We start from the raw sequence: 27,637 nt of genomic DNA on the forward strand, positions 1-27,637 counted from the left end.
TTAATTGTCAAATTTCTTTGTTTTTTTAGAAATAAATTGAATTTACTTTGATTTAAATCACGTAAATTCGTGTAAACAATTGAACAAGGATTAAATATTGATTGAGAACGAAACATAGGCATTGAAATTTGTATAAGTATTAAAGGGTTTATAGTAATTGAAGAACGTTAATAACAATTGAAGTATTATAAAAACAAAACTATGGTTAATTGATTTTTTAATGAAATTAATAAATTTATAGAAATGATTGGATTTGTATAAAAAATGCGAGTTTTTACGATTTTTGTATTACGATATTGGTTAAAGTTGAACAGTTTTTGGTTGAAATTACATCGATTTAGTTGCTTTTTAAATTTAGGTTTAAACGAAAGCTGTTAATTTAGTTGAAAGGAAATCGCTTTTCTATTGTTTAATTGTAATTAAGAGCGAAAAGTAGGCAAGAAAAGTTGAGTAATCCGTGAGAAACAAAAAACGATCAAATTTTTAGTGTCGTTCGGATCGTTGACACACGGTTCGGTGATGTCGGTTTATAACAATTGTGATAAGTAGTAAATTGAACGCTTTTTTTTTTGTGTTTGTTTGTTTGTGCGTGGTTTTCTTTTTCGCCGCTCGTTATTTCGACGAAATGCACTTTGTGCCAATTTCTTCTCGCGCTCCTCTCGGCCGAATTACAATAAAAAAAAAGTCCATTGACTGGCCTGACATTCCAATGTCGTGAACTATTTTTGGTCGCGAAGCGCGAGCCGCGTTGCCGCTGTTACGTAATTTACCCGAAACGTACGGACTACCGGATCCACATCATCTCAATGATGTGAAAATCAAAGTTTTTTTGTTATTATAATTATCTTCATCATTTGTTATGTAATGTGCTGTTAAACGAACGATTGACGTAAGAATTGATTGATACACGCTTGATTATTGCGATTAAAATGTCATAATATGAAAGAAACAGTTGATTATTAATGACGTCTGCAAACTATTGGAGATCACGTGAGATTAAGGTAAACTTTACATTCTAAATAGCAAATTTATTCACAATAACAAAATTTAATGAATCTACTTTTTTTGTTTAAATGAAACTAAAACGTAATATTTGACATTTAAATTTGTTTTGTTTTAATTAACAAAATGTAAGTCAATTTTAGTTATAATAATTAAATAGTTAATTGGATTTAGTTTAAACGTACAAAATATAATTGAAATTTTTCGGTAAATCTATTGGAAAGAACAAAATTTAACGAATTATGTAATAATATAGTAAAGTTAATAACTGTGTAGTTTTGAGCGGTGGTGTGTACGTATGTGTGTCGTGTCGTTGTAGGGAAAAGGTAGGAAAATGTAGTTTTGGGTGCCTGGCAACGCGGCCGGTTGCCAGCAAGATGGCGGCGCGCAGACATTCGAGCTGCTCTTCAAAAATGTTAGAAAAACGCGCTGGAGATTATTGTTGCTAACAAAAGACAGTTGCCAGAACGTCAACAAGCAGCGGAGGTGGCGGCGGCGGCTGCGACAAGAGAAACAAAACAATTGACGGATAATCGGAAGACAGGATAAACATGGTTGCGGTGCGTGCGGTCTAGTGCGAGGGCGTGCGTCTCGGGATAGATACTTCCGGTTTCCGGTTTCACAACTACTGCAACAACACACACGGTTTGGTTTCTCCTCTCTCTCTCTCTCACACTCTTCACCTTATCATACCTACTCCCTCTCCCTCCCCCAACCGGACATCCCCAATAACACAAGAGGAAAACAAAAGAAAGATAGAGTAGAGAACCCAGAGGAACCACAGTGTCGCAACTTATTTATTCCTTCGATTGATAACACTTATCCTCCTCGAATTCCGTCATCCTGTTTCTTTCTATAGATACAAGAAAAGAAAACCCGTCACCGCTCAAAGCCTATTTTGGTTAGGATACGGAAAGAGAGAGAGAGGGAGAGAAAGAATTATTTGTTATATGTAGGAGTTAAATAATTGAAGTTGAGGTGAGTCCACTCTGATGCTGCTGATGTTGATGATATAATAACCTAGTCTAATCTGTGTGCCGAAGCGAGAGATGACGAACGAACGTGACGCGAGATGGATGGGAGAGAGAGAGAGAGAGAGATCGAGAGAATCGGATGCCTGAATTATAGATAGATTGAGAGAGAAATAATCACGAAGCATGCGTTTTCTTTTTTTTTGTTTTTGTTTTAATCTTTTGTTTCTTATCGTTGCTGTGGTTGTTGTTGTTGTTGTTTTGTTGTTGTTGTTGTTTGCAATTAACGATGGATGAAATGTGCTGGCCGCCGGACGGATGGACACGGTCGGCGCTCGCGTTCGCTTCTCTTTCCATTTGGATTCTTTCGATTCTAAATCCGGATATCATCGGATGCGTTTATAATTAGGTTATTGGGAGGAGGAAGGACTCTCTTCTTCTTCTTCTTCATTTCACCTCTCTCACTCTCTCCTTTCCACTCTTTTCTTCTTCTTCTCCTTCTTCCGCGCATCCTGTTACAACTTCAAATCCTCACCTCAATTCCCTCCCCCATCAAATTGTTGTTGTTATTGATGTTGCTATTAGCAACGAGTCGGATCAATTGTTTTTACATAATAATCCTTTTATCGCATTGAATAAGTCATAAACTATACTTAAACAATTGAAATTAAGTTGCGTATCTATTTGAGCTTGCTTAGATCAATGATCGTGAACATTTTGGATGTTCAGCTACCAACATCGATATTACAAACGAAACTGTCATTATGCTATTATGCAATACATCATGCACAACAATTTTGTTTTTTCTTTTCTGGCGCGATATTCAAATTGCGTTTCTTTAATGTCGTACGTAACATACGAGAGTATTCAGTTGTTTTTTTTTTGGCGCTCATTTTAAAATTTGAGCGGAATTGGATTACGTAAATGTTGCAAACTTACAAACAAAAACTTTTGGATGTTGGAATTGTCCATAGAAACACAATTATAATTTGGCGGGAATTTTGAACTGTGAAATATCTTAATTAATTTGAATTTGGCATTAGCGTGTTCAGAATGAATGGAAATGGAAATTATCGGCGCCAACACGCCCGCGCCTTTTCGAAACACACCTGGCAATAAATTAAATTCTTCCAATTTTACGCACTTTTACTCAACTTTTTTTTACATTTTACACTTTTTCTTAGCGAAATAAGTTTCAACTTTTGATATTTTTTGGTTATTTATTACTGTTAATAAGATTATCAGAAAATCTGTTATAATTTACCCCTAGATGGCGTAAGAATGCTTCAATTAGATAATAACGATAATTACCAAATTTGAAGCAATAAAAGTCTCTTCTCGAATCATTTACAATAGAAAAAAAAAGACGTACATAGTATAAGCTTTGTTGCTATTGAGTCATGACGCTGTTTTTCAAATAAGGTTAGATAATTGCGCAATATGAATGAGCGTTTATGATGAAGAAGTAGGAGGAGGCGTTTTCACCTAATTCTAATCGTGAATGAATAATTCGAATTCTCATCTCTTCGAAAATTTTCGCTTTGTGGAAACGAAACGTGACGCGCGTTCTCTCCTCTAATATTGGCAGTGACCGTCGCGTTACAAATCATAATGTCTTTCGTTTTACAGCATAAAATCGTACCATTAAAATATAAAAAAAATTGGAGACAAGGACGACTATTTTTTTTTTAACATTTGACATTCTTTTAAAAATATTCGTGTTGTTTAGTTTCAGTGCGAATATCTTAGATATGTCAAATTGAATTGACAGCTGTCATTATAATAATTGTTATATGCAAACAATAAGAATGACAGATGTCAATGATACATTTGTGCATCGATGACAGTTTACAAAACGAATGCTGTCAAAGTTCTCGATAAAAAAACATTTGATTATGTAGATCTTGAGAAATATCTCTCTTTCTATGTGAGTATGTGAAATTGTTGAAATTCATCGAAACTTTTGCATATATAATTTTCTTTTATGTTTATACGGGGAATCTTTATAAGGAAAGTTGTAGAAACTGGTCGATCGATGCAATGAATCACACGGAGCGATACAATTCACGAAATAATAACGCTCAACCTGACGTTACGTCAAACGCGCTGCTGCTGCTGTTGCTGTCACTGTCACTTTCAGTTGCTTATTGAGATGGTGTTGTCATGGAGATGGGGGATGAGGGATGACCATGTGCATGTTGATGACGACGACGACGGTGGTGTCCATGAGACATTCCCACGCTCTGTAGGAAAGACGGAACGAGAAGAAAAGAAAGAACTGGAACGACGACGACGGCGGCGGACGTCGGCCGAGCACGTGGGACGGAAGGCTTATGACATTTGCATTCGCACGTATTTTTCCGTTTCAATTGGTAACCAGCGGTTCGACGGCTCGGTTTAAATTTATCCGTCGGACGAGAGACAGAGCAACAGGGGACGGTCGGACGGACGGACGGACGAACACGGAGAAAAAGAAACGAGCGTACAAAATATAGTATAAAAAGAAAAGAGTGTTAAAAGTAAAAATAAGATTGGATCATTTTTGATAAGTTTGTGCAAATGTTTGTGACGCGGATGGACCTTCCGGTGGATTCGGTGGGTTAGTGCTTCATCAGCAAACATTTTGACGTACGTCCTTAACGTGTCTTTGCCTCGAAGAAGAGTTAATTCGTTCGTGTTTGTGCGAGTACGAACGACGAAGAAGACGACGACGTCGTTGCTGACAATCGACGTCGAGTGTGCTGCGGGGACGACTCGTTATATTTTTGGATGCTACCGTGGGCGGCTTTATAACTAAATTTAATGGTACGAACGCGGAGGATGATGGTGGTTCGAACGAACGCCCTCTGCATCTCTCTTTTAGAATCGTTTTATCATCATTCCTCTCCCGAAACTCCCATCTTTTTGTCCCATCCAATGATCATCATCATCCCTCGAGGGAATTACGTGAATCATATGTGTCAACAGTAAAGAGCGGCGAACGCACACGCACGCACGCAGTTGCTAATCTATTAGCTTTTGCTGCCTGCCCACACTCATCCATTCACCTTTTTCATTCCTTCATTTGTTAAAAACAAACTTAACATCTTATACGTAACATTTTGTCATCTAATTAACCTATCAATTCAATCAATCCCATTTGGATTCATCTACAACAGCGTTTCTAAACCCTTTTGCCCTGTAGTTTGCAATAGAACTGCGAATCAATTTTTTTTTGACGCAAGCATTGACAGCTGTCATTTTGCGATCTATTATAAATTTAACGCCACCAAAAACAGATAATTCTCAAAATGAGAAAACTTCTAAAACTCAAAACTACAGCAGAGTTTGTCAACCTTTTTGCCCTGTAGTTTGCAATAGAACTGCGAACCCAATTTTTTTTTGACACAAGCATTGACAGCTGTCATTTTGCGATCTATTATAAATTTAACGCGATTAGTATACACCAAAAACAGATCATTTTCAAAATGATAAAACTTCTAAAACTCAAAACCACAACAGAGTTTCTAAACCTTTTTGCCCTGTAGTTTGCAATAGAACTGCAAATCCAATTTTTTTTTGACACATGCATTGACAGCTGTCATTTTGCGATCTGCTATAAATTTAACGCGATCAGTATACACCAAAAACAGATAATTTTCAAAATGAGAAAATTTCTAAAACTCAAAACTACAACAGAGTTTGTCAACCTTTTTGCCCTGTAGTTTACAATGGTACTGCGAACCAATTTTTGTTTGACACAAGCATTGACAGCTGTCATTTTGCGATCTACTATAAATTTAACGCGATTAGTATACACCAAAAACAGATAATTTTCAAAATGAGAAAACTTCTAAAACTCAAAACTACAGCAGAGTTTCTAAACCTTTTTGCCCTGTATTTTTCAATAGAACTGCGAACTAATTATTTTTTTTGACACAAGCATTGACAGCTGTCATTTTGCGATCTACTATAAATTTAACGCGATTAGTATACACCAAAAACAGATAATTTTCAAAATGAGAAAACTTCTAAAACTCAAAACTACAGCAGAGTTTGTCAACCTTTTCTATTTATTGTCGTGAAACTCAACATACTATGTTTGCAGTTGCAACGCGACCCAATTTGTTTATAAGATTTTTGACGCAAGACAAGTGACAGCTGTCATTTCGTGACGCATATGTTGAGAAGTGCTTATGCTACACAATTTCAATTCGGTTAATTAAACATTTAAAAAAAAAAACGTTATTATTTTTGCACTTGTGAAAATTAATTAATGATATCATTATTGTAACACCTTTAGATATTATCTAAACATTTTCACTTTATGTAATTAAAACGCACACACATAATTAAAAAAAAAATTGCTTTCAAACATAGAAATGATATGATATCATGACTAGTCTTAACTCAATAGTATTAAATAGTATTGACTAGATCGCATTGATTAATGTTATTCTTCGTTGCTTAGAAACGAATTTGAAAAGTGTTTGTTACGTGGATTTACCGCATCCACTCAATTCGACTGGCAGCAGGTGTTGTTTTATGTATAGGATTATGAAACCTAGCAACGCTTTAAAAAAAAAACAACAGCTGTTTTAGTGTATCAAAATTATTATATAATTTTATAAATAGTTTTTTCATTTATTTGCAAATGCAATAGAATTTGCGAACTTCTTTCAAAATATTATACAGATTTACAAAGTTGAATGGAAATTGAATAATTTTGATGGTTTGTCAGTACGAAAATTGATTGAACTACATTCAAATATTGCAGACATCTTAATGCGTCGCATAATGACAGATGTCATCTTGTGTCATTGCATAATATGTTATAAACAATCGAATCGCTGTAACTTTACAACAAACAGGTATATTGTAAAAAAAGTTGAGAAACTCTGATTTACACTATTCAATTTATAAGTAAATGAAACACTATTATTCAATTGGATTTGATAATAGTAATGTTATAGAAAGAGGACTTTCTGTTTCTTGTTTTCTTCTGAAGGCGAAGGATGCGATGGGTTTGCGGTTATATTTGGAAAAAAATGTCGGGACAGATGAGATGAGATGAGAGGAGGATGAGGTTGGTTTTTTGTTGGTGGTAGAGTGTGTGTGTGGAGGAGTGAGTGCACGAGAGAAAAGTGTGTATATAGTGTGTAAAGTCGTCTGTATATAAAAGTGACTCAGAAATAGCGGGTAATAGATTAAATGAGAGACGCGCGGTCTATTTTCAGAGACACGCACACATTATTAAGTACGTTTGTACTCTACAACCACCACTTTCATCATCAATCTTCTCACCAAATACTTCACAACTTCCAATAACTTTCATCAAATCAATCGATTGAAAACTGAATCTACCAAGACTGAATAAGAACTAAAAGACTAAATCTAAATAAGAACATATTGAAATAACGTAAAGATCTGATTCTGATTCATTTAAAACAATCGAAACATTTAAAAGTTTTCCGAAAAGATCAAAGGACGACGTTGATTTTGTTTTATAAAACCGCGCGAAAATCGATTCCAGTTCAACAGCATTCGATGTTTGTATTTCCGAACGCTCGTTCCAATAAACAAACGAGTAGTAACGTTCAGTCCGGAATTTGCAACAATCCAAGAAGACAAAAAAAACTTATTAAAAACGTATTAATCATTGCCAATATACAAATTGTTACGTCAATGTGACTGTAACACTAACAGTGTTTTAATTGTTAAAACGTCAATTATTTTCTAACCTGACATAATTGATGAATTTTCGTATAAGAAATAAAAATTATCCTAACCTAACATAATTTATTTCATCCTGACCCGGCGCATCCACTTATTATTATTAATCATAAAAATGCTGCATTCTCTTAGTTAATTACGCAACGTGTCTTAATTAGAGTTTGAGCAAAACACGTTGGCTGCGTCTAAATTTGAATAGTCCATTAGCAAGAAGAAATAATTGCGCAACGGTTCTGGGTAACTCGATATCGGATGCTGTAACTCGATATAGGAAACGAGAGAGCGAAAAGGCGATAAAATATTGCATGCACACTTTGTCACTATATTAATCTGCATTGCTTTAAAGCAATCTTATGGACGGAACTATTACGTTTCTAAGTTTAGATTTAGAATAAAGAAACAACTCTCTTGCATCAAAGTAAAAACAGTTGCAATTTCTAACAGAAGAAACACGCAACGATTCACATTGATTCATTATGTAACAAAAAGCAACAACGACAATAATAGAAGCAAATGATTTATCAACAAAATAAAATAGAAGCAATTGAATTTTAAAAGATTTGCTAAAACAATTGAAAACTTTATGTAAGAGGTGAAACGATTGAAATGTTCTTATGAAACAATTAATACGCCTACTTAAGAAAAATAATCTTAAATTAAAACAATTGAATTGTGGGTTTCAATTGTTTGTTTTTTTTTGTTCACATTAGAAAGCAGAAACAATTGCGATATACGTGTGTGTTTTGTTGATGTCAATTGATGAATGTTGTGGTAGTAGTAGTGTTGTTGATGTCACGTGATTATTGAGCGCGAATATCGATTGGTCAATGGAACACGTGCATCGCGACTTCCTGTCTGCACCGGAAATAGAGTACTCGTGTGCCGCTACGTAATCGCGTGTGCATGTCATTGAACGACGAAAATCCACGTGCGAAAAGAAACTTTCGTTCGTTTTCTATTTGTTTTCGATTTAGTGATATAGGAAAAGTGACTGACTTTTGTTTTATGATCTTGCAGCAAAATGGTCGTGGGCGAAGCGATCAACAACATCATGGGTGGCATAGAGAACACCGGAACGGTGCGTCTCAACAACCACAAACGAAAACTGAAACAAAGGTATAAACAAATTACAATAGTTTGCTTTGTTTTCTTATTAATTTTGATTGTTGCGTTTTTCTTCTGCAGATTTGACATAATCAAGAAATTGGGACAGGGAACATACGGAAAAGTGCAGCTCGGTATAAACAAGGAGACGGGACAGGAGGTGGCCATAAAGACGATAAAGAAGTCCAAAATCGAGACGGAGGCGGATCTGATTCGCATTCGACGCGAAATCCAGATCATGTCGTCCGTGCAGCATCCGAACATCATTCACATCTACGAAGGTAAATAATCAAGAGTTACCGTAGCAACAAATACATCGATAATATGGCTGGTTGCTAGGTGATGCTAATGATGTTGTTGTTGTTGTTGTTGAATGTATGCAGTTTTCGAGAACAAGGAGAAGATGGTGCTGGTGATGGAGTACGCGGCTGGCGGAGAACTGTACGATTACCTTTACGAGAAGAAGATGCTCGTGGAGGAGGAGGCGCGTCGCATCTTCAGGCAGATTTCTACCGCCTGCTATTATTGCCATAAACACAAGATTTGCCATAGGGATTTGAAGCTGGAGAACATTCTTCTCGATGAGAATAAGAATGCGAAGGTCAGTCAGTTAATTTTCTTGATTTATTATTAAGCTGTGACCACAAATGATGAATTTCAGATTGCCGATTTTGGTTTGTCCAACGTTTTCGAGGATCAAAGGCAGCTTTCAACGTTTTGCGGATCTCCTCTATATGCGTCACCGGAAATCGTGAACGGAACACCTTACCAGGGACCGGAAGTCGATTGCTGGTCTTTGGGTGTACTGTTGTACACTCTGGTGTATGGGGCGATGCCCTTCGATGGTAGCAATTTCAAGAGATTGGTGAGGCAGATCTCGCAGGGCGATTACTTCGAACCCAAAAAACCTAGCCGTAAGGAGAGCTGGATTAAAGCATCGCGGAACTCTGTTAATCTTAATGTTGATTTGATTGTTTGTAGCCGCGTCTCCTTTGATCATGGAAATGTTGACTGTGAATCCGAAGAATCGAGCCAACATTGAGAAGATTTGCGCCCATTGGTGGGTGAACGAAGGTTACAGCGATTCTTGCTTGGACATCTCCGAGGAATTGGCCAATCAGACGCCGGTCCGATTGGACGTTCTTTTATCGTTGAATCCGCCGCCTGCTCAAATCGAGAGCGAAAAACTAGTCGTCACTGGAGAGGTAAACAATTGTTATTATTTTGATTGGTTGGTATTATTGCTATGGTTGTTGTTGTTGCAGGAGGTACCTGGTGAAGAAGAGATGAAGGCTGAACCTGTGGTACCGACGCGATCGCAGTCGGTGGGAAGTCTGATGGAAATCTCGACGCCGGAGAAGAGAATCAAAGAGATGATTGCGCAAGATGTGAAGACGACGCCGAAACGAAAGCTGGAGACGACGGTGAGCACGGATCGGGCGAACGTCGCCAACGAGGGTGGACGAAGGAAGGAGAAGATCGTGAAGGAGAACACTGTCGCAGATATTTCGGTGGAGACGAATAAATCGAAGGAGGACGTGAAGATGGTGGAGTTGGAACAGCAAGGAGCGGCGTGCGCTGAGATCGTGGAAGAGGCGAAAAAGAAGGCGGCTATGAAGAGGACCATGTCGACGACGTTGAGTCCGAAGATACTGGAGGAGATCAACGAGAATCCCAGCCAGGAGAATCTTTATGAAGAAAAGGGAGAAGATATGAAAAATAAGGAAGAGGAAGAGGAGGAGGACAAGAAGAAGGTGAAATCGACAGTTGTGGAAGTAAAGGATAAAGATAAGGAAAACGATGTGAAAACTGAAGAAGTCAAAGCTCCGGTTAAGAAAAAGATAGTGAAGAAAAAGGTGCTAACTGATAAGAATGAAAGTAGTCCGGAGAAGAAGGTCGTCGCGGAGGTGGAAGAGAAGAAAAAAGTCGAGTCGGATGTTAAGGAGGAATCTCCGACGAAACCGGTGGTGGAGAGGAGGCAGAGCCGAATCTTCGAGCAAGCGGAAAAGTTCCAGAATCTGATCAGCTCGAGCGACAGCAAATCTCAGGTGCCGGAGAAACCAAAGAAACTGATAATTCCCGGCGTGAGCGTCGGCGGTTTCAAGAAGGAGTTCGAGAGAAAAGCCAGTTTGACGAGCACCTCTCCTCCTAAACTGAAGCCGGTGGGTGTCGTCTCCAAGAAGCTGATCATCGAGGATAGCAAACCGCAACAACAGGAAGAAATTGAAGTTGAGGTTAAAGCGGAGACAGAAGAGCCTCAGGTGGAGGTGAAGGAGCAGACGGAGAAGCTGCGAAACGCGGTTAGTATAATCTCGAACGCGTTGGATAAGGAAGGAGCAAGAAAATCAAAGTCGAGGCCGTGCATGACCCGGAAACCTCCGGTGCCGTTCGGCGCGAGCGGAAGATCGGCGTCGGGAAGCATCGGCATGGTTGCAACCGCGCCAGACATCAAGAGATACATAAAAGTTCCAACGACGGTGCAGAGTTCACAACCTCAACAGGCGAAAACGCAACCTGAACCTGCAGAACCTCCGAGTCAAACCTCTTCGGCTGAGATCACGTTGAAATCGGCGACGTTACCGCGTCGCAAATCCGCTAAAGCTGAGATCAAATTGGATTATCCTCAACCTCGTCCTGCCACCATGGAGTTCAAGACGGAGATGGCGCACAAGATACAAGGTGCAACTCATCCGACTCTCACCAGTCAACGCAGCGAGGTCACGTTCCCTGTAAACTCGCCTCCACCGATCGTCGGCTTCAGATCTGCTTCGATGGAGCCGGAAGGAAGTCGCTCGCTGAAGGAGCGCATCATCCCCATCGCTTTCGCCCAACATCATCAGCACCAGGAGATGCAATCGCCGCCGACGAAGCCGCCGGTGCCGAGACTCTTGCAAACTCAGAAATCCGCTACATCGCAAAGATCCAGCAGTCTTTCGCGACAATCCACGCAAGAATCGGACAACGAGGCGGCGAGCAGTGGTGATCCTATCAAGAAATCCCCGAGAGAGTACATCATTCCGATCGCCGTCGAAGGCGGAGGATACGTGACACCGAGGGCGGGAAGTCTGGAACCGAGCGAAACCTCGAGCACCGTCACCAACAGCAGCAGGAAGACCACTTCCACTTCCAAACTAGGAAGACCCAGGAGGATGACGTGAGTCTTTTGAAATTCTCTTCTCCTCTGTTATCTTCATAATCTCTTTTAATTGCTTCAGTTCTCTGTTCGATCGGGACGGATCCGAGGATGAATCGCCCTTCGGAACTCTTCATCGTCACAGTTCTTTCGGAAGACAAGACAGCGACACCGAAGGAGATTCGAGGAAGGACAGTTTCCCAATGCACAGACTCAGGTAAATTTATCCAGATTTCATCCTAAAACTAAGATCGAATACAGTAGTAGAGAATGTTATTTAATTGTTTTGTTTAATTAGGAGTTCGAGGCCGAGGAAATCCAACCTGGAACACAACGATTCACTCAGCTCCGGCGAAGACGATGACGACGAAGACGGTTTCGAGTTCCTCACCGCCGAGAACCTCTTCTCCACGCTTTTATCCAGAGTAACTTTAACCAATAAATAACCCAAGGGTTAATACTAAACCGATTATTTCGTTGGACAGGTGCGCGATTTGACTCAGAGGATCAACGTGGACGACAGACCCGGTTTCCCCAACAGCCGACTTCTCAGCCACTTTGATCACGGCACTCACTTTTGGAACAGGAGGGATCCTCTGACCACCGCACGGTAAGCCAATCATATAACACCCACACATAATGACAATCAATAAAAAAAAGTAAACAATGTAAGGAAAAGGGAAAATATTCGAAAAATTTCAAGCTCTCGTTACGTCTCGTTACGGGAAGAGGTGCGAATCTACACGTAAGTCACACACGTGAAAACCCCTAGATCACAATAGAAGAATAGATCCTCGTCACCATAGTTACCAAAATATAGTTATATCACACTTAATTACCATGGTTACAACGTGTTTCTCGTCGCAGGAATTCGACGTTGGGTCGTCAGTTCAGTCGCGAGAGGAGCTTGAATTCGTCGACGTCCATCCCATGGCGTCGCAGCGTCAGCAGAGATCTCGCGTCGGACATCGACAGCGTCTTCAACGATCGGACGCCCTCTCGCACTTCGTCTCTTCCCAGAGGAGGTGAGTCTTCGTCGAACAATTGAAAGAAACGAATTTAAACAAACAAAAAACTACAACAAACAAAAAAATTGAACAACAACAACAACAACGTTTATACAGAACTAATTAATGACCTGCTCGCCCCAAAAACCCCCACTCTCTCACTTTCTCTCTCTCTATCTCTATTTGTAAACAAGAAAAACAAGAACAAAACATTTTTTTTTATTTTTATTGTTTTGTTTTGTTTCATTTTGTTTCGTAGATAGACACGATCTCGATACGTAGAGTTAGTTTTTGTTGTTAGTGTATTACTCTTTTGTTCCACCAACTATATTTCATTTTTTTTGCAATTTTTTTCTTATCTAATTTTTCATGAAAGTAGTGAACTTTAAAGAGTAATATACTTATATATATTATTATATATCTTTAGTTGGTTTCATAGAGTAATATAATATAATATATTTTGTTTAGTAATAATAATACAATTGAGCATGGTTGTGATAGATTGTGATGGTGTTTGGTGTGATTGCAGCGCGAGTGCGTGTGATGGTGCATGTGCCCAACGTGAGTCAAGAGGGCACCACTCACTAACCCAACAGCTATATTTCTTCTTCACTCTCAGCCCTTCCAAACAAAACAAAACAAAAAATATATATATATAGACTTTAAAAAAGAAAAATTATCATATCTTAAAGAAAAAAAGAAACGTAGACAATCAATCAATCAATCAGAACGATCGATCAATGTTATCTATATAATATGTGGGACGTTTGCGATACAGACTAGATCGGTAGGAAAGCATGCGTTTTTCTTCTTTTTTTTTTCTATTTCTTTTTGTGTGTGTGCCCGTTTTCTCGTTTGTTTCCGAGCGTGTGCCAAAAAAACAACTAAATCACTAACAACAAACTCACAGCCGCCTGCACCTCGTATTTCCATTTATTACGTTACGTTTAAATAAATCGAAGTACACTTTTCACGAAAGCCGACAAAAGAATTTTAAACTCTTTTGTTTTGTGTTAGCTTTAACATTTATCTTCAAGTTAATTTCATTTATTTACAGAAAACATAAATTTGTCATATAATATGCAATAAACTTGGGTTAAATGTTTTCGATCGGCAACCATTAATAAACACAATCGCATCGCAATTGTTTGCTTTTCGCTCCCTCTTCGACCAATCGACTAATCGAACTCGATGCGCCGTTTCTATTAGTCGAGGGAAGAAAGCGAATGAACGCGGACGAAGATCCGCCTACAATGCATCCTATCCCCAATAGCAAACCACTATAGTGGTTATAACAACCAATACAAAACGCTGTACTAACAAATCATGCCATCATGTGATTTTCTTTTGTTTTTTTTACTTTACTTTACTTTTACGTGAGCGGTATTTGTTGAATTGGTTTTATTGTTGAAATTTTGTCTCTTTCTCCTTGTATTTTCTAATCGGTGGCAATCGCAAGCCCGACAACCGAAATCCCGACATTCGAAATTCCGAGTGTATCGAAATCTCGACGGTAGAAATCCCGACTATATTGAAATCTTATATCCAAAATCTTGACTACCATTATCCCGACTGTATTAAAGTCCCGACTAAATCAAAATCCCAACTATGTCAAAATCCCTATTACCATAATCCCGATTGTATTAAAGTCCCGACTACATCGAAATCCCAACTATGTCAAAATCCCTATTACCATAATCCTGACTATATCGAAATCCTGACTAAATCAAAATCCCAACTATGTCAAAATCCCAATTACCATAATCCCGACTGTATTAAAGTCCTAACTACATCGAAATCCCGATTACCATAATCCCGACAATCAAAATCCCGACTATATCGAAATCCCGACAATCTAAAACTTAATAAGATTATTAATTATTGTTATTTATCGACCTAGGTCTTAAAAATATTTTTTTTCAGTATCCGTCGTACCTGTTAAAATATAGTAGAATAATTTAAAAATGTTATTGTAGAATAAAAGACACTGTCGGGATTTTTTATATAGTCGGGATTATGGTAGTCGTGATTTCGATACAGTCGGAACTTGTTAAGAGCGAGCGAGCGGTGATAAAATCGAGAAAGGTGTTTTTCTACAGGTTATTAGGAATTCAATATTTTCATAGTAAGAAGTTGTCCAATGTTTAGAAACAATGGTAGTCAGTTTGAGGATCGTTATTCGATATTATTATTAGTTAGTCATTGTGTACATTTACCAAAGATTTGTACTAAAATATTAACTCAATATATAACAATGTTTACTATTATTAGTGTTAACTAGTCTATACAGCAATCGCGGACTATTTGAAACCGGACTAACCGAGGAACTCAAAACAAACCGTACAAAAGGAGACTTGTCTATAGTCAAAGTGAAAAAAAAAACGATCATTTGCAAATAAAAAAAAAAAAACTAAAACCGGACTGTAGAGAATCCTGACTGATTGAATCCGCACAATTTAAGGTATTGCTGTATTTACTATTGATACAACAGATTAGTTAAAGTATCAACATGAATTTTAATAAATAATAACTAAATCAGAATGCAGTTAATAGATGAAATCATCAATTACTTAACTATCATTTAAAATTTGTTCATTTTTATAATACAATTTGTGTATTTACTATTGACTAGTAAATGTATACATTGACCGAGTTGATGTTTCTAGTACAACATTTTGATTGTCGGGATTTCGAATGTCGGTTGTCGGCATTGCGATATAGACCGTCTCTAATATCACTTTCTCTCTCTCTCTCTCTCTGTGTCTTTTTATCCGTCGTTTAGTGAGTGACAAGTGGAGAAGGTAAAAGACGATACTAATACATTTTTTGTTTTGAAACAAACATAAAATTAAGTAAGAAACATAAAGAGAATATTATTTTGGCATGATGTAATAACATTAACGCAACGAGAAGAAAACCCGATTAACATAAGACACGCCATCTATCGTACAATCAACGAATTTACAAAATTATATATATATAAATATACGGGGTGGATGGACGATGAAAGGGGTTTTCTTCTCTCTTTCTTTAATTTGTATAGAGCGAGAGTTTAGACTGCAATAAACGAATTTTATAACTGTTATTGTATTTCGATTATTACAACAATTATGTTTCGAGCGAATAATAATAAAAAGTAAATAAAAGTGAGATCAAAAATTTGTGTAAAGTTCTTTTGCAGTCTGAAAGTATAGTTTTATTTTAGTTCATTAGTTGTTGGTAGTTTTTGGCGCTTTTTCCTTTTTATTACTTTTTTTTTCATAACAACCCCATCTGACAATGACAAATAACCATATTTTAATAATTAGTTTATTATTATTATTATTGTTGTATTTATTATTTGATTTTACTTTGATTTTTTTTTTGTTCCATTAGAAAGCACTAATTATTTTGATGTTTTTTTTTTGTTGTTTGTTTTTCTTTTCTGTTTTATTATTATTATTATTTTTTTTTTTGATTTGGTTTTGTGTTTTGCTCTGCCCACCCAACCCCCCTCTGCGTACCGGCAAATATTGTTAAACAAACAAACGAACCAAAAAAAAAACAAACAAACAAACAAACAAAAACAAACGATTTACTTCATTTGTTGCATAAACAAAACCAGTGGACGATTCTTGGTTTAAGTTCATCGATATCTAGTGGGTATGTATTACAGACACGCTTCTTTGATATTTTTAGATTTAGTTTTTTTACTTTTCTATTTTGATTTTTACTCCTACTTCTTCTTTCTTATCGTTGTTGTCATTATATTTCACTAAACTCTCACTAACGACACTGATTTATTTTTTAAAAAATTTCAAATTACTTTTTTTTTTCTCTATTTCTTCCGAGAAGACGAATTAAAAAAACAAATAAGAGAGAGATTCAAATGAAATCGAGAAGGAAAGGAAACGAGACTGCAATTATAGTTAATAATAGTTAAAGTTGTTAGTGCGCGTGCGTTTTCTAAATCTAGATTAACGTTAGATTGGTTGTCTACCTTTGTTATTATTGGATTCTCGTTTTCCTTCGTTCTCTTCGCCTTTTTTTCTTTCGTTCGTCGGGTGTCCGAAGATGGTGCGAACTAAGATCGGGGCATGTCCCGCTTTTCCGTTCTGCTTGTCTCGTTGCAGATCAAACAGATGTCGGTGGTGGTGGTGGTGGCGGAGTCGCAAAAGAACACCTGAACCTGTCGGATTTGAACCTGAAGAAGTTGAAACTAACGGAGGAGGACGCTTTAGCTTTATCTTACCTAACACCCGGCCTGTCGCGGCGCATCCAGAAGCAGCTCTTCGCGTCGCTTCCCGCCTCCGAGGCCCGGAAGATCTCCAGGACGTTGAGCATGAGAAGCGGAGAGGGCGAGGATCGCGGAACTCCGGAGACGACGACGACGACGTCTGCGACGCTCCCTCGGAGGTTCTCGTACGAGAAGCGCAGCGCCAGTCAGCAGAACCTGATGGACATTAACCAGAACAAAACTGCAGCAGCTAACATTAACACGACGAGTCAATTGCCGAAGAAGGATGCGGTTACGAAGAATCCCAGATATTATAGAGCGTCGAGTCTGCGAGAACCGACGGATTTCAAGCCGAAAATGCACGGAACTTACTCGCTGAGGAGTCCGGATTCAAGCCTCTCGGAAATTTCCTCACTGCACGAAGATCCTGTTACGACTGAAGTAGTTAAGCCGACGACAACGACGACGACGACGAGGAGGATCTCCAGGTTCCTGAGACCGGACTTTTTCGATTCGCCCAAGGAGGATAACGTCGTGGTGAAGGAGAAGAAGGAGCGCGAGTTGGAGACGCAGAAAGTGCTCAAAGAGATCAGAGATAAACGGATCAAGAACAGAATCAGTTTGAGGAGAGAAAAGGAGGACAAGAGGAAAAGTGAGGTGGCGAAGAGTGGTGGTGATGTGGTGGTGAGTGAGCGCAAGTTCGTGGACAGTTATAGGAACGCGATGAATGCAGACAATACGAAGAAGACGACAGATGCGAATGGTAACGAGAAGATCATCAATTGCAAGGAACTCCTCGAGGCTTTAGGTGCTAAAACTAATAAGGAAAGTGCGCTTCTGCAGAACGTTTCGGATAACATCAAGAATATAGAGACTAACGTTAAGGCGAAAGAGGTGGCGAAAAAAGACAGGATTTCACGGCTGGTGAGGCCGAAGAGTTACCCAACGGAGAACGGTACGAAACCCGAAGAAACTAACGCCAACCAGCAAGAAGAGGAGGTGAAGAGCGCGACGACTAAAGTTAAGAAAGTGATTGCTGCGACGAAGACGCCGACGGATAAACCGAAGAACAAGTTCCTGCAGTCTATTGAGAAAAAGTTCGAGAAGTTGCGTACGTTCAGCAACGATGAAAAGTTGAAGGAGGAGAAAAAATCGGGAGTGGAGAACGCGATAAAGAAGTTGCGGGAGCAGAGCGTGCCGAGGAACGTGGATCACATCACCGAATCAACGCTTATAAAGAGGGCCGTGTCCGTGGAGGACTTCTCCAACGTGAAGAACAAAGCGCTGCAGCCTTCGAGGAAGAGCGTCACGAAGATCCTGGGATTGTTCAAGAAGTACGAGGATAAGGAGAAGAAAAAGGAGGACGTCGTTGCCGCCGCGACGGAAGTTGGTGGTATTGCAACGATAAGCGAGTCGAACATCCCATCTCCTGCGACGATCGTCATCAAGGCCAAATCTCCCGAAAGACCCAACACTTTGACTCTGGATAGAAAGAAATGCAATGGATCGAGTTCGAGTCGAGTCGAAGTAGCGGATAAAACTAAAAGTAAATTACCGTTCAGGAAAAGCGGTTCCGAGACTAAAAACGATAACTGTTTGGATGCGGTTGCAAGCGATATAAATAGGAACAGTTTCACTACGGACGAAAGTTCCTCGACGATGCTCTCTCCGTGCGACGAGACGTTGAGCTGCTGCGATTCGTGGTCCGTCTGCTCGGACTTTCATCACATGCAGGATCTGGCTTCACCACTGTCGCAGAACGGGAATGCAGGAGGTGGCGGCGGCGGCGGCGGTAGTGGAGGATATTCGGGCGATGAGAACGAATCGGTGATCGATCGCATCCACAGGAAGAGCTTCTACAGTCGTTTCAACGAGAAGAAGAAACCGCGCAAACCGAGTTTGGTGGGTAACTACAAGGACCTGGATCTGTACAAGGACTACAGCCAGAAGGTGCCTTCGTACAGGAGGGCGTACTCCGTGGAGGCGGACAGGGAGTACAGGCCGTACACGAGGAGCAAATCATTGGTCAACGATTACGTCAACGTCCCATCAGCAAACCGCTACCAGACTTACAATCCCAGGAGGAGCAACATTGCGTCTCTTTACGCGGCCGCCAACAATGACGATGAAACAACACCCTCGACTGGAACATGCAGAAAGTGAGTCGGCTCTATCATGAAAACATAATTACATAATTTCCAATCGTATATAACTTACATTATTGTTTCAGATTTAGTTATAGTCCGAACACATCCAGATTAGGTAGCTTGAATAGAGGCAGTAGCAGATCTCCGAGTAGTGACTTCCAATACATCCCATCGCACGTTTCTCCATCATCCGAGCACCATCACCATCAACACCATCATCATCCAACGACGACAACATCGACCGCATCTCCAACATCTCCTTCGGATGGTAAGCGTCAACTGACCACCACCACCGAACACGCACTTTGAATAACTTCACCTGAAGAATAAGAAAAAAATAATCACCAAAAATCGAATAAAAAAAAATCAAAAGATAATAGAGAATCTAACTTATTTTGCTACATGATTTTTACATTCTAAGCCAAATTTTTTCGACTTTTATTATATATATATACATATATAAATAAATATATTTAAAACGATGTTCGGCTCTAGAAAGGTACATAGATTATATACATCTATATTATATAATTTTCTTCAGATCTTACTCTTCTCCCACGAATATTCATTTATATACACGCAATCGGTAACTAATCTTATTTAACAAGCAAATATCTCATTCATCTCTCAATATATATATATATATATCATTTTCATAATCGCGATAGTTATGATTATTTTCATTTATTTTCTTGTTTGTTTTGATGATCAACCCATATCCCCAAGGTAACAAACATTGTTTTACACGTAACAGTTGCATTTAAGAATTTGCGCATAGTTTCTTGACAATAATTAAAATTCATAACGATATTTGCTTCGTAAATCAAGTTTTTTTTTCTAATCGATGCGTGTATTTATTTATTGATATTAAACAAATTGAAAGTAGGAATGTAATCATACTTCAGTTGTTTTCAGGACTCACTTCGCTCGCCCATCAAAAATAAATAAAATGTGAGTCCTGAGAGCAATCGAAATGAACATTTTACCTCACACAATTATTTCTTATATTTGCATAGACTTGTAACACGATACAAAACAAAATACTGTACACGTCTTGTACATATTCGTAGCGCGAGATGAACGTTTTTGAACTTTACTTTATTTATTTTCTATTTATATACTTTTAAATCATTTAACCCCCCCTTTAGTATTACGAATTTATTTATTTCCTTCATTATAAATATTCATTCACCACACATCAAAATCCTTCTTCGGTTTCAATCGTTCTTTTCTAATCGACGCCGTCTTAGATATATGGAATGATGAAAGGATGGAGACTCTTAATTTTTACGTTCGTTCCACAACTTACTACTATTATTATATATATTTTTATTCTATTTGTTTTGTTTTTATTCTTTCTGTTTTTTGTTTTCATTCGTTGTTGTTCTTGAGTTCAACGAAAGGGATAGAATAAGCTGAAGAAGAACGTTGTTGAAACTTGTTGCTATTTTACAATTATTATTATTGAAAGTAAGGATTAAATAAATATTAGATTGATTTCGTGTGCCTCTTATAATAATTATTACTTACTACTACAACTACTTACTTATAAATATATAAATTATTATTATTATAATGATGATGATGATTATTATTATTATATTGTATGTTGAATTTTTGTGATTTTATAAAAACGAGAATAAAGAAAAAAAAAGCCAAACTCTTCGTTTCTCTTTTGTCGTTCGGTGCCAGGCACCGGCGATTTGATTTTCCCCCCTCAAACATACCTTTACTCCTTCTTCGTCATTGATTTACTGGCGATGGGCGCGAACAGCTGCAGACCCTGCAAGGGTCGTAAAAAGCGGAAAATTCAGCAAGGCGGTTCCATCCTCGACAGGGTTATCAGTCAATCCTCCAATCAGGATCAGTGTCTTCTCTACAAATTGGCCAACTACAAGAAAGGTAGGATATTTTTTGGCGACCAACGTGGGGCCTTTCCTAAGTGAATGATCGATTTTGTTGTGGATGTGATTGGATCAGGTGGTGAGTTGATCGAGGCTTACAATCTGGGTGGACAGACGGAAGTTGAGAAGCTGATCAGAGAGCAGTTCGGACAGTTGATGTACGCGGAGGGCAAAGGGCAGATAATCAACAGATCCGAGTATCTCCGTTGGAAATTTCGAGATTTCGAGCAAGTCGTCTTACCAATCGAGGCGAGTCTGAGTCCGCACGATCCGTTAGCGAAATGGATGGATCACGAGGCCTGCTGGCAGATGCAGTATCGGGGATCTCTGGGTGAAACGTTGATCCACGTCCTGATCATTTGCGATACGAAAATACATACGAGAATCGCTCGCACGCTGATCAGATGCTTCCCCAAATTGGCAATAGACGTGGTGGAGGGTGAAGAGTATTTGGGTGCTGGATCTCTTCATCTCGCGATCGCCTATAACAATAACGAGTTGGTGCAGGATTTGGTGGAGGCCGGCGTGAACGTTAACCAAAGGGCTGTTGGTAATTTTGATGAAAGATTGAAGAATTGTTCTTATATGTCAATGATTTCAATTCAGGTAGTTTCTTCTTACCGAGAGATCAGCAGAAGCCGAAACCGGCGAAGCATACGGATTACGAGGGTTTAGCTTATCTGGGTGAATATCCTCTCTCTTGGGCCGCCTGCTGTGCCAACGAGAGCGTCTACAATCTTCTCTTGGATAGCGAAGCGAATCCAGATTTTCAGGACAACTTTGGCAACATGATTCTGCACATGGTCGTTGTTTGCGATAAACTGGTAACATTCAACAACATTCATTATAGTTTTTTATATACAAAAGTTATTAAGAAGAAGTTGAAATCTTTATAAAACTTCAGTTATTCTCATGACTCATTTCGTTCGACAGTCAAAAGAACAATTCATAAAAGAAAATGTTAATTTTGTCACTAACAATCTGTTAGTTAACTGTGTAAATGATATGTGTAAAGTCTTGTTATTTAATAATATGGGAATAACGATGAGCTGAGAATAATTGAAGCAAGAATGTGAAGAGAAAAATGTTATCTCACCAAAATTCTTCTATGATTTGATGTTTAAGGATATGTTTGGATACGCCTTAAGACATCCACGACTTCCTGCAAGTAACGGAATCCAGAACAAAGCCGGTCTGACTCCACTGACGTTGGCCTGCAAATTGGGAAGAGCGGAAGTCTTCAGGGAAATGCTGGAGCTTTCGGCAAAAGAGTTCTGGCGATACAGCAACATCACGTGCTCCGCGTATCCGTTGAACGCCCTGGACACTCTTCTACCTGATGGACGAACAAGTGAGTATACATTATTCACATATAGATTTCCGATAAAAGACAATTTGCAATTTAGATTGGAATTCGGCGTTGTTCATCATCCTAAATGGAACCAAAGAGGAGCATCTGGATATGCTCGATGGCGGAATCATCCAGAGACTGTTGGAAGAGAAATGGAAGACTTTTGCTAGGGTTCATTCAATTAGCAAAAGAAATATATATAAAAAATTTACCTTTGTTTTTTTTTCAGAATCAATTTTTGAAACGTCTCTTAATCCTCTTCGTCCACTTGGTTTTTCTCTCTTTGGCCGTTTACCTTCGACCCGATGACCCCGACGAACCCTTATTGAGGTACACCGATGATCCGGTCGTCATTACTAGATACATTTGCGAAATAGGTGTCGTCTTAGGTGTATTAAGTTACTTGATTCTTCAGCAAGGGGATGAGATCAAGAATCAAGGAATGTTGGCTTTCCTCAAGCAACAAGTGATTAATTGATTCTATTTCACGATTCGAATTTATCTAGAGTTTCAATTCTAGTATCACTCACCGCCAAAAGCGATCTTCCTCTTGGCCAACTTCCTCATCTTGGCGTGCATCTTTTACCGTATCCAAGGCGACAGAAACACCGAAGAAGCGTTGCTCTTAGTCGCCGTTCCTGGCTCCTGGTTTCTCCTCATGTTTTTCGCAGGGTAAATTTGTTGCTCAACGTAGTTCGAACTATTTTAACAGTTTTAACAATTTCAGAGCTGTACGTCTAACGGGACCTTTCGTGACGATGATCTACAGCATGATAACCGGAGACATGCTGACTTTCGGCATCATCTACATCATCGTTCTCTTCGGATTCTCGCAATCGTTCTACTTCCTCTACAAAGGTTTCCCCGGAGTGAAGACTTCTCTGTACAGCACTTATCCGACCACCTGGATGGCCCTCTTCCAGATTACTTTGGGAAATTACGATGTAATTCCCTCTACAATTGAAAGAAATCAAAATCTCATTATTTCTTTGCAGTATCAAGAATTGTCCAACACTACTTACCCGGGCGTCAGCAAAGCCGTCTTCGCGCTGTTCATGGTCTTCGTGCCGATCCTCCTCCTCAACATGTTGATCGCGATGATGGGCAACACCTACGCTCACGTCATCGAGCAGAGCGAGAAGGAATGGATGAAGCAGTGGGCCAAAATCGTGATATCCTTGGAACGGGCGATCCCTCAAGCCGCCGCTCACCAGTACCTGCAAGAGTACAGCATATCTTTGGGAAAGAGCGAAGAGCAAGGCACGGAGCAGAGAGCCGTCATGGTCATCAAATCGAAGAGCAAGACTAGAGCGAAGCAGAGGAAGGGAGCTGTAGCTAATTGGAAGGTAAATGTTACAGGTGACATCTGTCATCAATGACAGTTAAAGGTGACACATGTCATCAATGACAGTTACAGGTGACACATGTCATCAATGACAGTTACAGGTGACACGTGTCAAATTTGTAATTGTATTAGATTAGATTTCTAATTGTTTGCGTTTATAATTAGAGGGTGGGAAAGGTGACTGTGAACGCTCTGAAGAAGAAAAACATGACCGGAGAGGAGATGAGATGTTTGATGTGGGGTCGTGAGAGCATCAACACTCCGATCAAAATGAAAGGGTGCGATTTTTTTGGTTGTTGTCAAATGCAATCAATAATTTCTTGTATTCTTCGCAGACCGAAGATAGATCCGCTCTTGGATCCGAAAGGGCCTTCGTTGACTGGAGCTTTTGAGGGTGCTTTGGCCGCAACTCTGGACGTCATCTCGTTTGCGCACGACGTCGATTTGATCGCGACTCAACCGAAGAGGAAACCTGAAGATAAATCTACGAAAACGCCACAACAACAACAACAAAAACCACCGAAACTCGAGGAGGTCAAGAGGAAACCTAAAGATTATACGAGCACGGATCCGTTAAGAGATTTAGTTTTATATTCGAGAAGCGAAAGTCCGGCGTTCCTAAACGATTTGGCTGATAGAGCGGCGAATTTACCAGATTTCGAGGAAAACGTGCAGAACGTTCCTTCGGCCGTACCGAACGTTAAAAGTTTGGCTGGTATTTTCGCTGGTACCGAGAGTATAGTTAAGAGAGTGGAAGTCACGGTGAAGAAGTACGCGGCTTTGGATCCGAGCGATAGCGAAGGATTCGGAGGTATAATAAAGAAAGAAATGCATTCATAACACTTATAAACTTTGAACTGTTGTGCAGATTTACCTTTATTGGGAAGGGTGAGTCGCACGAAGCGCGCTAAATCGGCGACGCAGAGGAGGACGACGACGACTTCCGGTAAATTGAAGAGCGGCGATAAGAGAAAGCTTCTGGCGGAAACGGAGTCAAGTTCGACGGGCACGATGAGTCCCAAAGAGGAAGAGCAGGAGAAGTTGGATTACGTCGACGATAGGATGAGACAGGTCAAGGATTCCTTACAGGATAATGGTGTTGATATGAGACCAATGAACATCGACGAGGCCTTAGGAAACAAGTGAAAAAATAACAGAAAACAACATTTATCAAATTATTATTATTATATATTTTCAGTGATAAAATGGAAACAATCAAAGTTGCAGGTGAAAGCGATGGAAAAGAGAACGAATCTGGCGCGAAGAAACGCAAGAAAAGACCGAAAACCGCTAAACTTAACCGGTAAAATCTATTTTGGTTTTTAATATGTTTGTTCATAAAGTGAATATGAATTTACTGTTTGCAGTGTCAGCCCGATAGTGGACGCTTCGAGGAATTGCCAATCGGCAGGGAACAAAATGGATTCGGATTCTGATAAAGATCCGCTGGAGCCTTGGAGCACCAAGAATATCGTCAACATGAACAAGATTTTGGCTTGGGATAACAACGATCGAGATAGTATTTGAATTACATAATAATTGTGAAATCTATAATTAGTTCACTTAGGCAATAGTCACAAACATGACAGATAATTTATTATTCTGTCTTATTTTCCTAACCTAACCTAACTTAACCTTAAAAACTTTAACATTTCTCACGTATTTGAAGTATCAGAAGTGTTTTATGGTAATTACATGTAATTTCGTATAATGTGAAGGATCATTAAGGAAGGATTTTAATTGTTTCGAAAGGAAGAGTCAACATGTACGTTACGTTTATTCCATTGTGCGTATTTTCAACTTAATTATATAACTTAACTATCTATTATTTTTAAGTGCGTATACAAAAAATGTCTAGTTTACTTACATAAAACTATTTAAAAAAGCAAATACACATGTCAACATGAACAAGATTTTGGCTTGGGACAAAAACGATCGAGATAGTATTTGAATTACATAATAATTATGAAATGTATAATTAGTTTGCTTAGGCAATAGTCACAAATATGACAGATGATTTATTATTGTGTCTTATTTTCCTAACCTAACCCAACTTAACCTTAAAAACTTTAACATTTCTCACGTGTTTGAAGTATCAGAAGTGTTTTATGGTAATTACATGTAATTTCGTATAATGTGAAGGATCATTAAGGAAGGATTTTAATTGATTTGAAATGAAGAGTCAACATATAAAGAAGTTACGTTTATTCCATTGTGCGTATTTTCAACTTAATTATATAACTTAACTATCTATTATTCTTAAGTGCGTATACAAAAAAAAGTGTAGTTTACTAACATAAAACTATTTAAAAAAGCAAATACACATGTCAACATAAACAAGATTTTGGCTTGGGACAACAACGATCGAGATAGTATTTGAATTACATAATAATTGTGTAATGTATAATTAGTTCACTTAGGCAATAGTCACAAATATGACAGATGATTTATTATTGTGTCTTATTTTCCTAACCTAACCTAACCTAACTTAACTTAACCTTAAAAACTTTAACATTTCTTACGTGTTTGAAGTATCAGAAGTGTTTTATGGTAAGTACATGTAATTTCGTGTAATGCGAAGGATCATTAAGGAAGGATTTTAATTGTTTTGAAATGAAGAGTCAACATGTAAAGAAGACAATGATACGTTACGTTTATTCCATTGTGCGTATTTTCAACTTAATTTTATAACTTAATTATCTATTATTCTTAAGTGCGTATACAAAAAATGTCTAGTGTACTTACATAAAACTATTTAAAAAAGCAAATACACATGTCAACATAAACAAGATGTTGGCTTGGGACAAAAACGATCGAGATAGTATTTGAATTACATAATAATTGTGTAATGTATAATTAGTTCGCTTAGGCAATAGACACAAATATGACAGATGATTTATTATTGTGTCTTATTTTCCTAACCTAACTTAACCTTAAAAACTTCAACATTTTTTACGTGTTTGAAGTATCAGAAGTGTTTTATGGTAATTACATGTAATTTCGTATAATGCGAAGGATCATTAAGGAAGGATTTTAATTGTTTTGAAAGGAAGAGTCAACATGTAAAGAAGACAATGATATGTTACGTTTATTCCATTGTGCGTATTTTCAACTTAATTATATAACTTAATTATCTATTATTCTTAAGTGCATATACAAAAAATGTGTAGTTTACTTACATAAAACTATTTAAAAAAACAAATACACATGTCAACATGAACAAGATGAACTAATGTATAATTAGTTCGCTTAGGCAATAGTCACAAATATGACAGATGATTTATTATTGCGTCTTATTTTCCTAACCTAACCTAACTTAACCTTAAAAACTTTAACATTTCTCACGTGTTTGAAGTATCAAAAGTGTTTTATGGTAATTACATGTAATTTCGTGTAATGTGAAGGATCATTAAGGAAGGATTTTAATTGTCTTGAAAGGAAGAGTCAACATGTAAAGAAGACAATGATACGTTACGTTTATTCCATTGTGCGTATTTTCATTCTTAAGTGCGTATACAAAAAATGTGACGTTTACTTACGTAAAACTATTAAATACACTTAATTTTTTTGAATTGATTACATCAGAAAAATGCATTTAATTTTGCAATTATCGATGTATCGCAATTATTGATATAGTATTTACAAATTTCTAATTAAATTATAATAAGTATTATTGCATAAATTTGAAGTAAAAGGTTGTTTGGTTGCGTTGATTATTTAAAGTTATAGAACCAAACGTACTTAA

At 38.3% G+C, this 27,637-nt stretch overlaps 2 protein-coding genes across 3 annotated transcripts; both read left to right on the plus strand.

The window, feature by feature from the left end:
• The first annotated feature begins 1,337 nt into the window (after positions 1-1,337).
• Positions 1,338-20,796, plus strand: LOC108563115. 2 transcript variants are annotated; one of them, XM_017921697.1, is made up of 13 exons: positions 1,338-1,980; positions 8,703-8,801; positions 8,871-9,070; positions 9,173-9,390; positions 9,451-9,703; positions 9,771-9,994; positions 10,055-11,943; positions 12,005-12,139; positions 12,221-12,347; positions 12,408-12,532; positions 12,790-12,947; positions 17,042-19,304; positions 19,376-20,796. In XM_017921697.1, the coding sequence occupies exons 2-13, from the start codon at positions 8,707-8,709 to the stop codon at positions 19,599-19,601; spliced, it is 5,913 nt and encodes a 1,970-aa protein (XP_017777186.1). In that variant the 5' UTR covers positions 1,338-1,980; positions 8,703-8,706; the 3' UTR covers positions 19,602-20,796. The 2 variants fall into 2 exon arrangements, with proteins under 2 accessions (XP_017777186.1, XP_017777185.1); XM_017921696.1 differs by lacking the exon at positions 1,338-1,980 and adding an exon at positions 3,932-4,778.
• A 193-nt stretch (positions 20,797-20,989) lies between these two features.
• LOC108563119 lies at positions 20,990-25,656 on the plus strand. The gene is made up of 14 exons (XM_017921703.1): positions 20,990-21,194; positions 21,273-21,746; positions 21,803-22,020; positions 22,322-22,547; positions 22,603-22,718; positions 22,777-23,013; positions 23,068-23,219; positions 23,275-23,491; positions 23,543-23,893; positions 24,058-24,170; positions 24,228-24,703; positions 24,761-25,034; positions 25,091-25,195; positions 25,260-25,656. The coding sequence occupies exons 1-14, from the start codon at positions 21,053-21,055 to the stop codon at positions 25,417-25,419; spliced, it is 3,261 nt and encodes a 1,086-aa protein (XP_017777192.1). The 5' UTR covers positions 20,990-21,052; the 3' UTR covers positions 25,420-25,656.
• Positions 25,657-27,637: the final 1,981 nt, after the last annotated feature.

Source organism: Nicrophorus vespilloides, unplaced genomic scaffold, assembly GCF_001412225.1.
Source record: "Nicrophorus vespilloides isolate i.1.1-1 unplaced genomic scaffold, Nicve_v1.0, whole genome shotgun sequence".
In the NCBI taxonomy this organism is placed as follows: domain Eukaryota; kingdom Metazoa; phylum Arthropoda; class Insecta; order Coleoptera; family Silphidae; genus Nicrophorus; species Nicrophorus vespilloides.

Excerpts from the sequence above, each read along its gene's own strand:
- LOC108563115 (XM_017921697.1), top strand. The coding sequence starts at position 8,707 with ATGGTCGTGGGCGAAGCGATCAACAACATCATGGGTGGCATAGAGAAC. Across the intron at positions 9,995-10,054 it reads AACTAGTCGTCACTGGAGAG|GAGGTACCTGGTGAAGAAGA; the intron begins GTAAACAATTGT and ends TTGTTGTTGCAG. Across the intron at positions 11,944-12,004 it reads GGAAGACCCAGGAGGATGAC|TTCTCTGTTCGATCGGGACG; the intron begins GTGAGTCTTTTG and ends TAATTGCTTCAG.
- LOC108563119 (XM_017921703.1), top strand. The coding sequence starts at position 21,053 with ATGGGCGCGAACAGCTGCAGACCCTGCAAGGGTCGTAAAAAGCGGAAA. Across the intron at positions 22,548-22,602 it reads TCTACCTGATGGACGAACAA|ATTGGAATTCGGCGTTGTTC; the intron begins GTGAGTATACAT and ends TTTGCAATTTAG. Across the intron at positions 23,492-23,542 it reads TTACTTTGGGAAATTACGAT|TATCAAGAATTGTCCAACAC; the intron begins GTAATTCCCTCT and ends ATTTCTTTGCAG.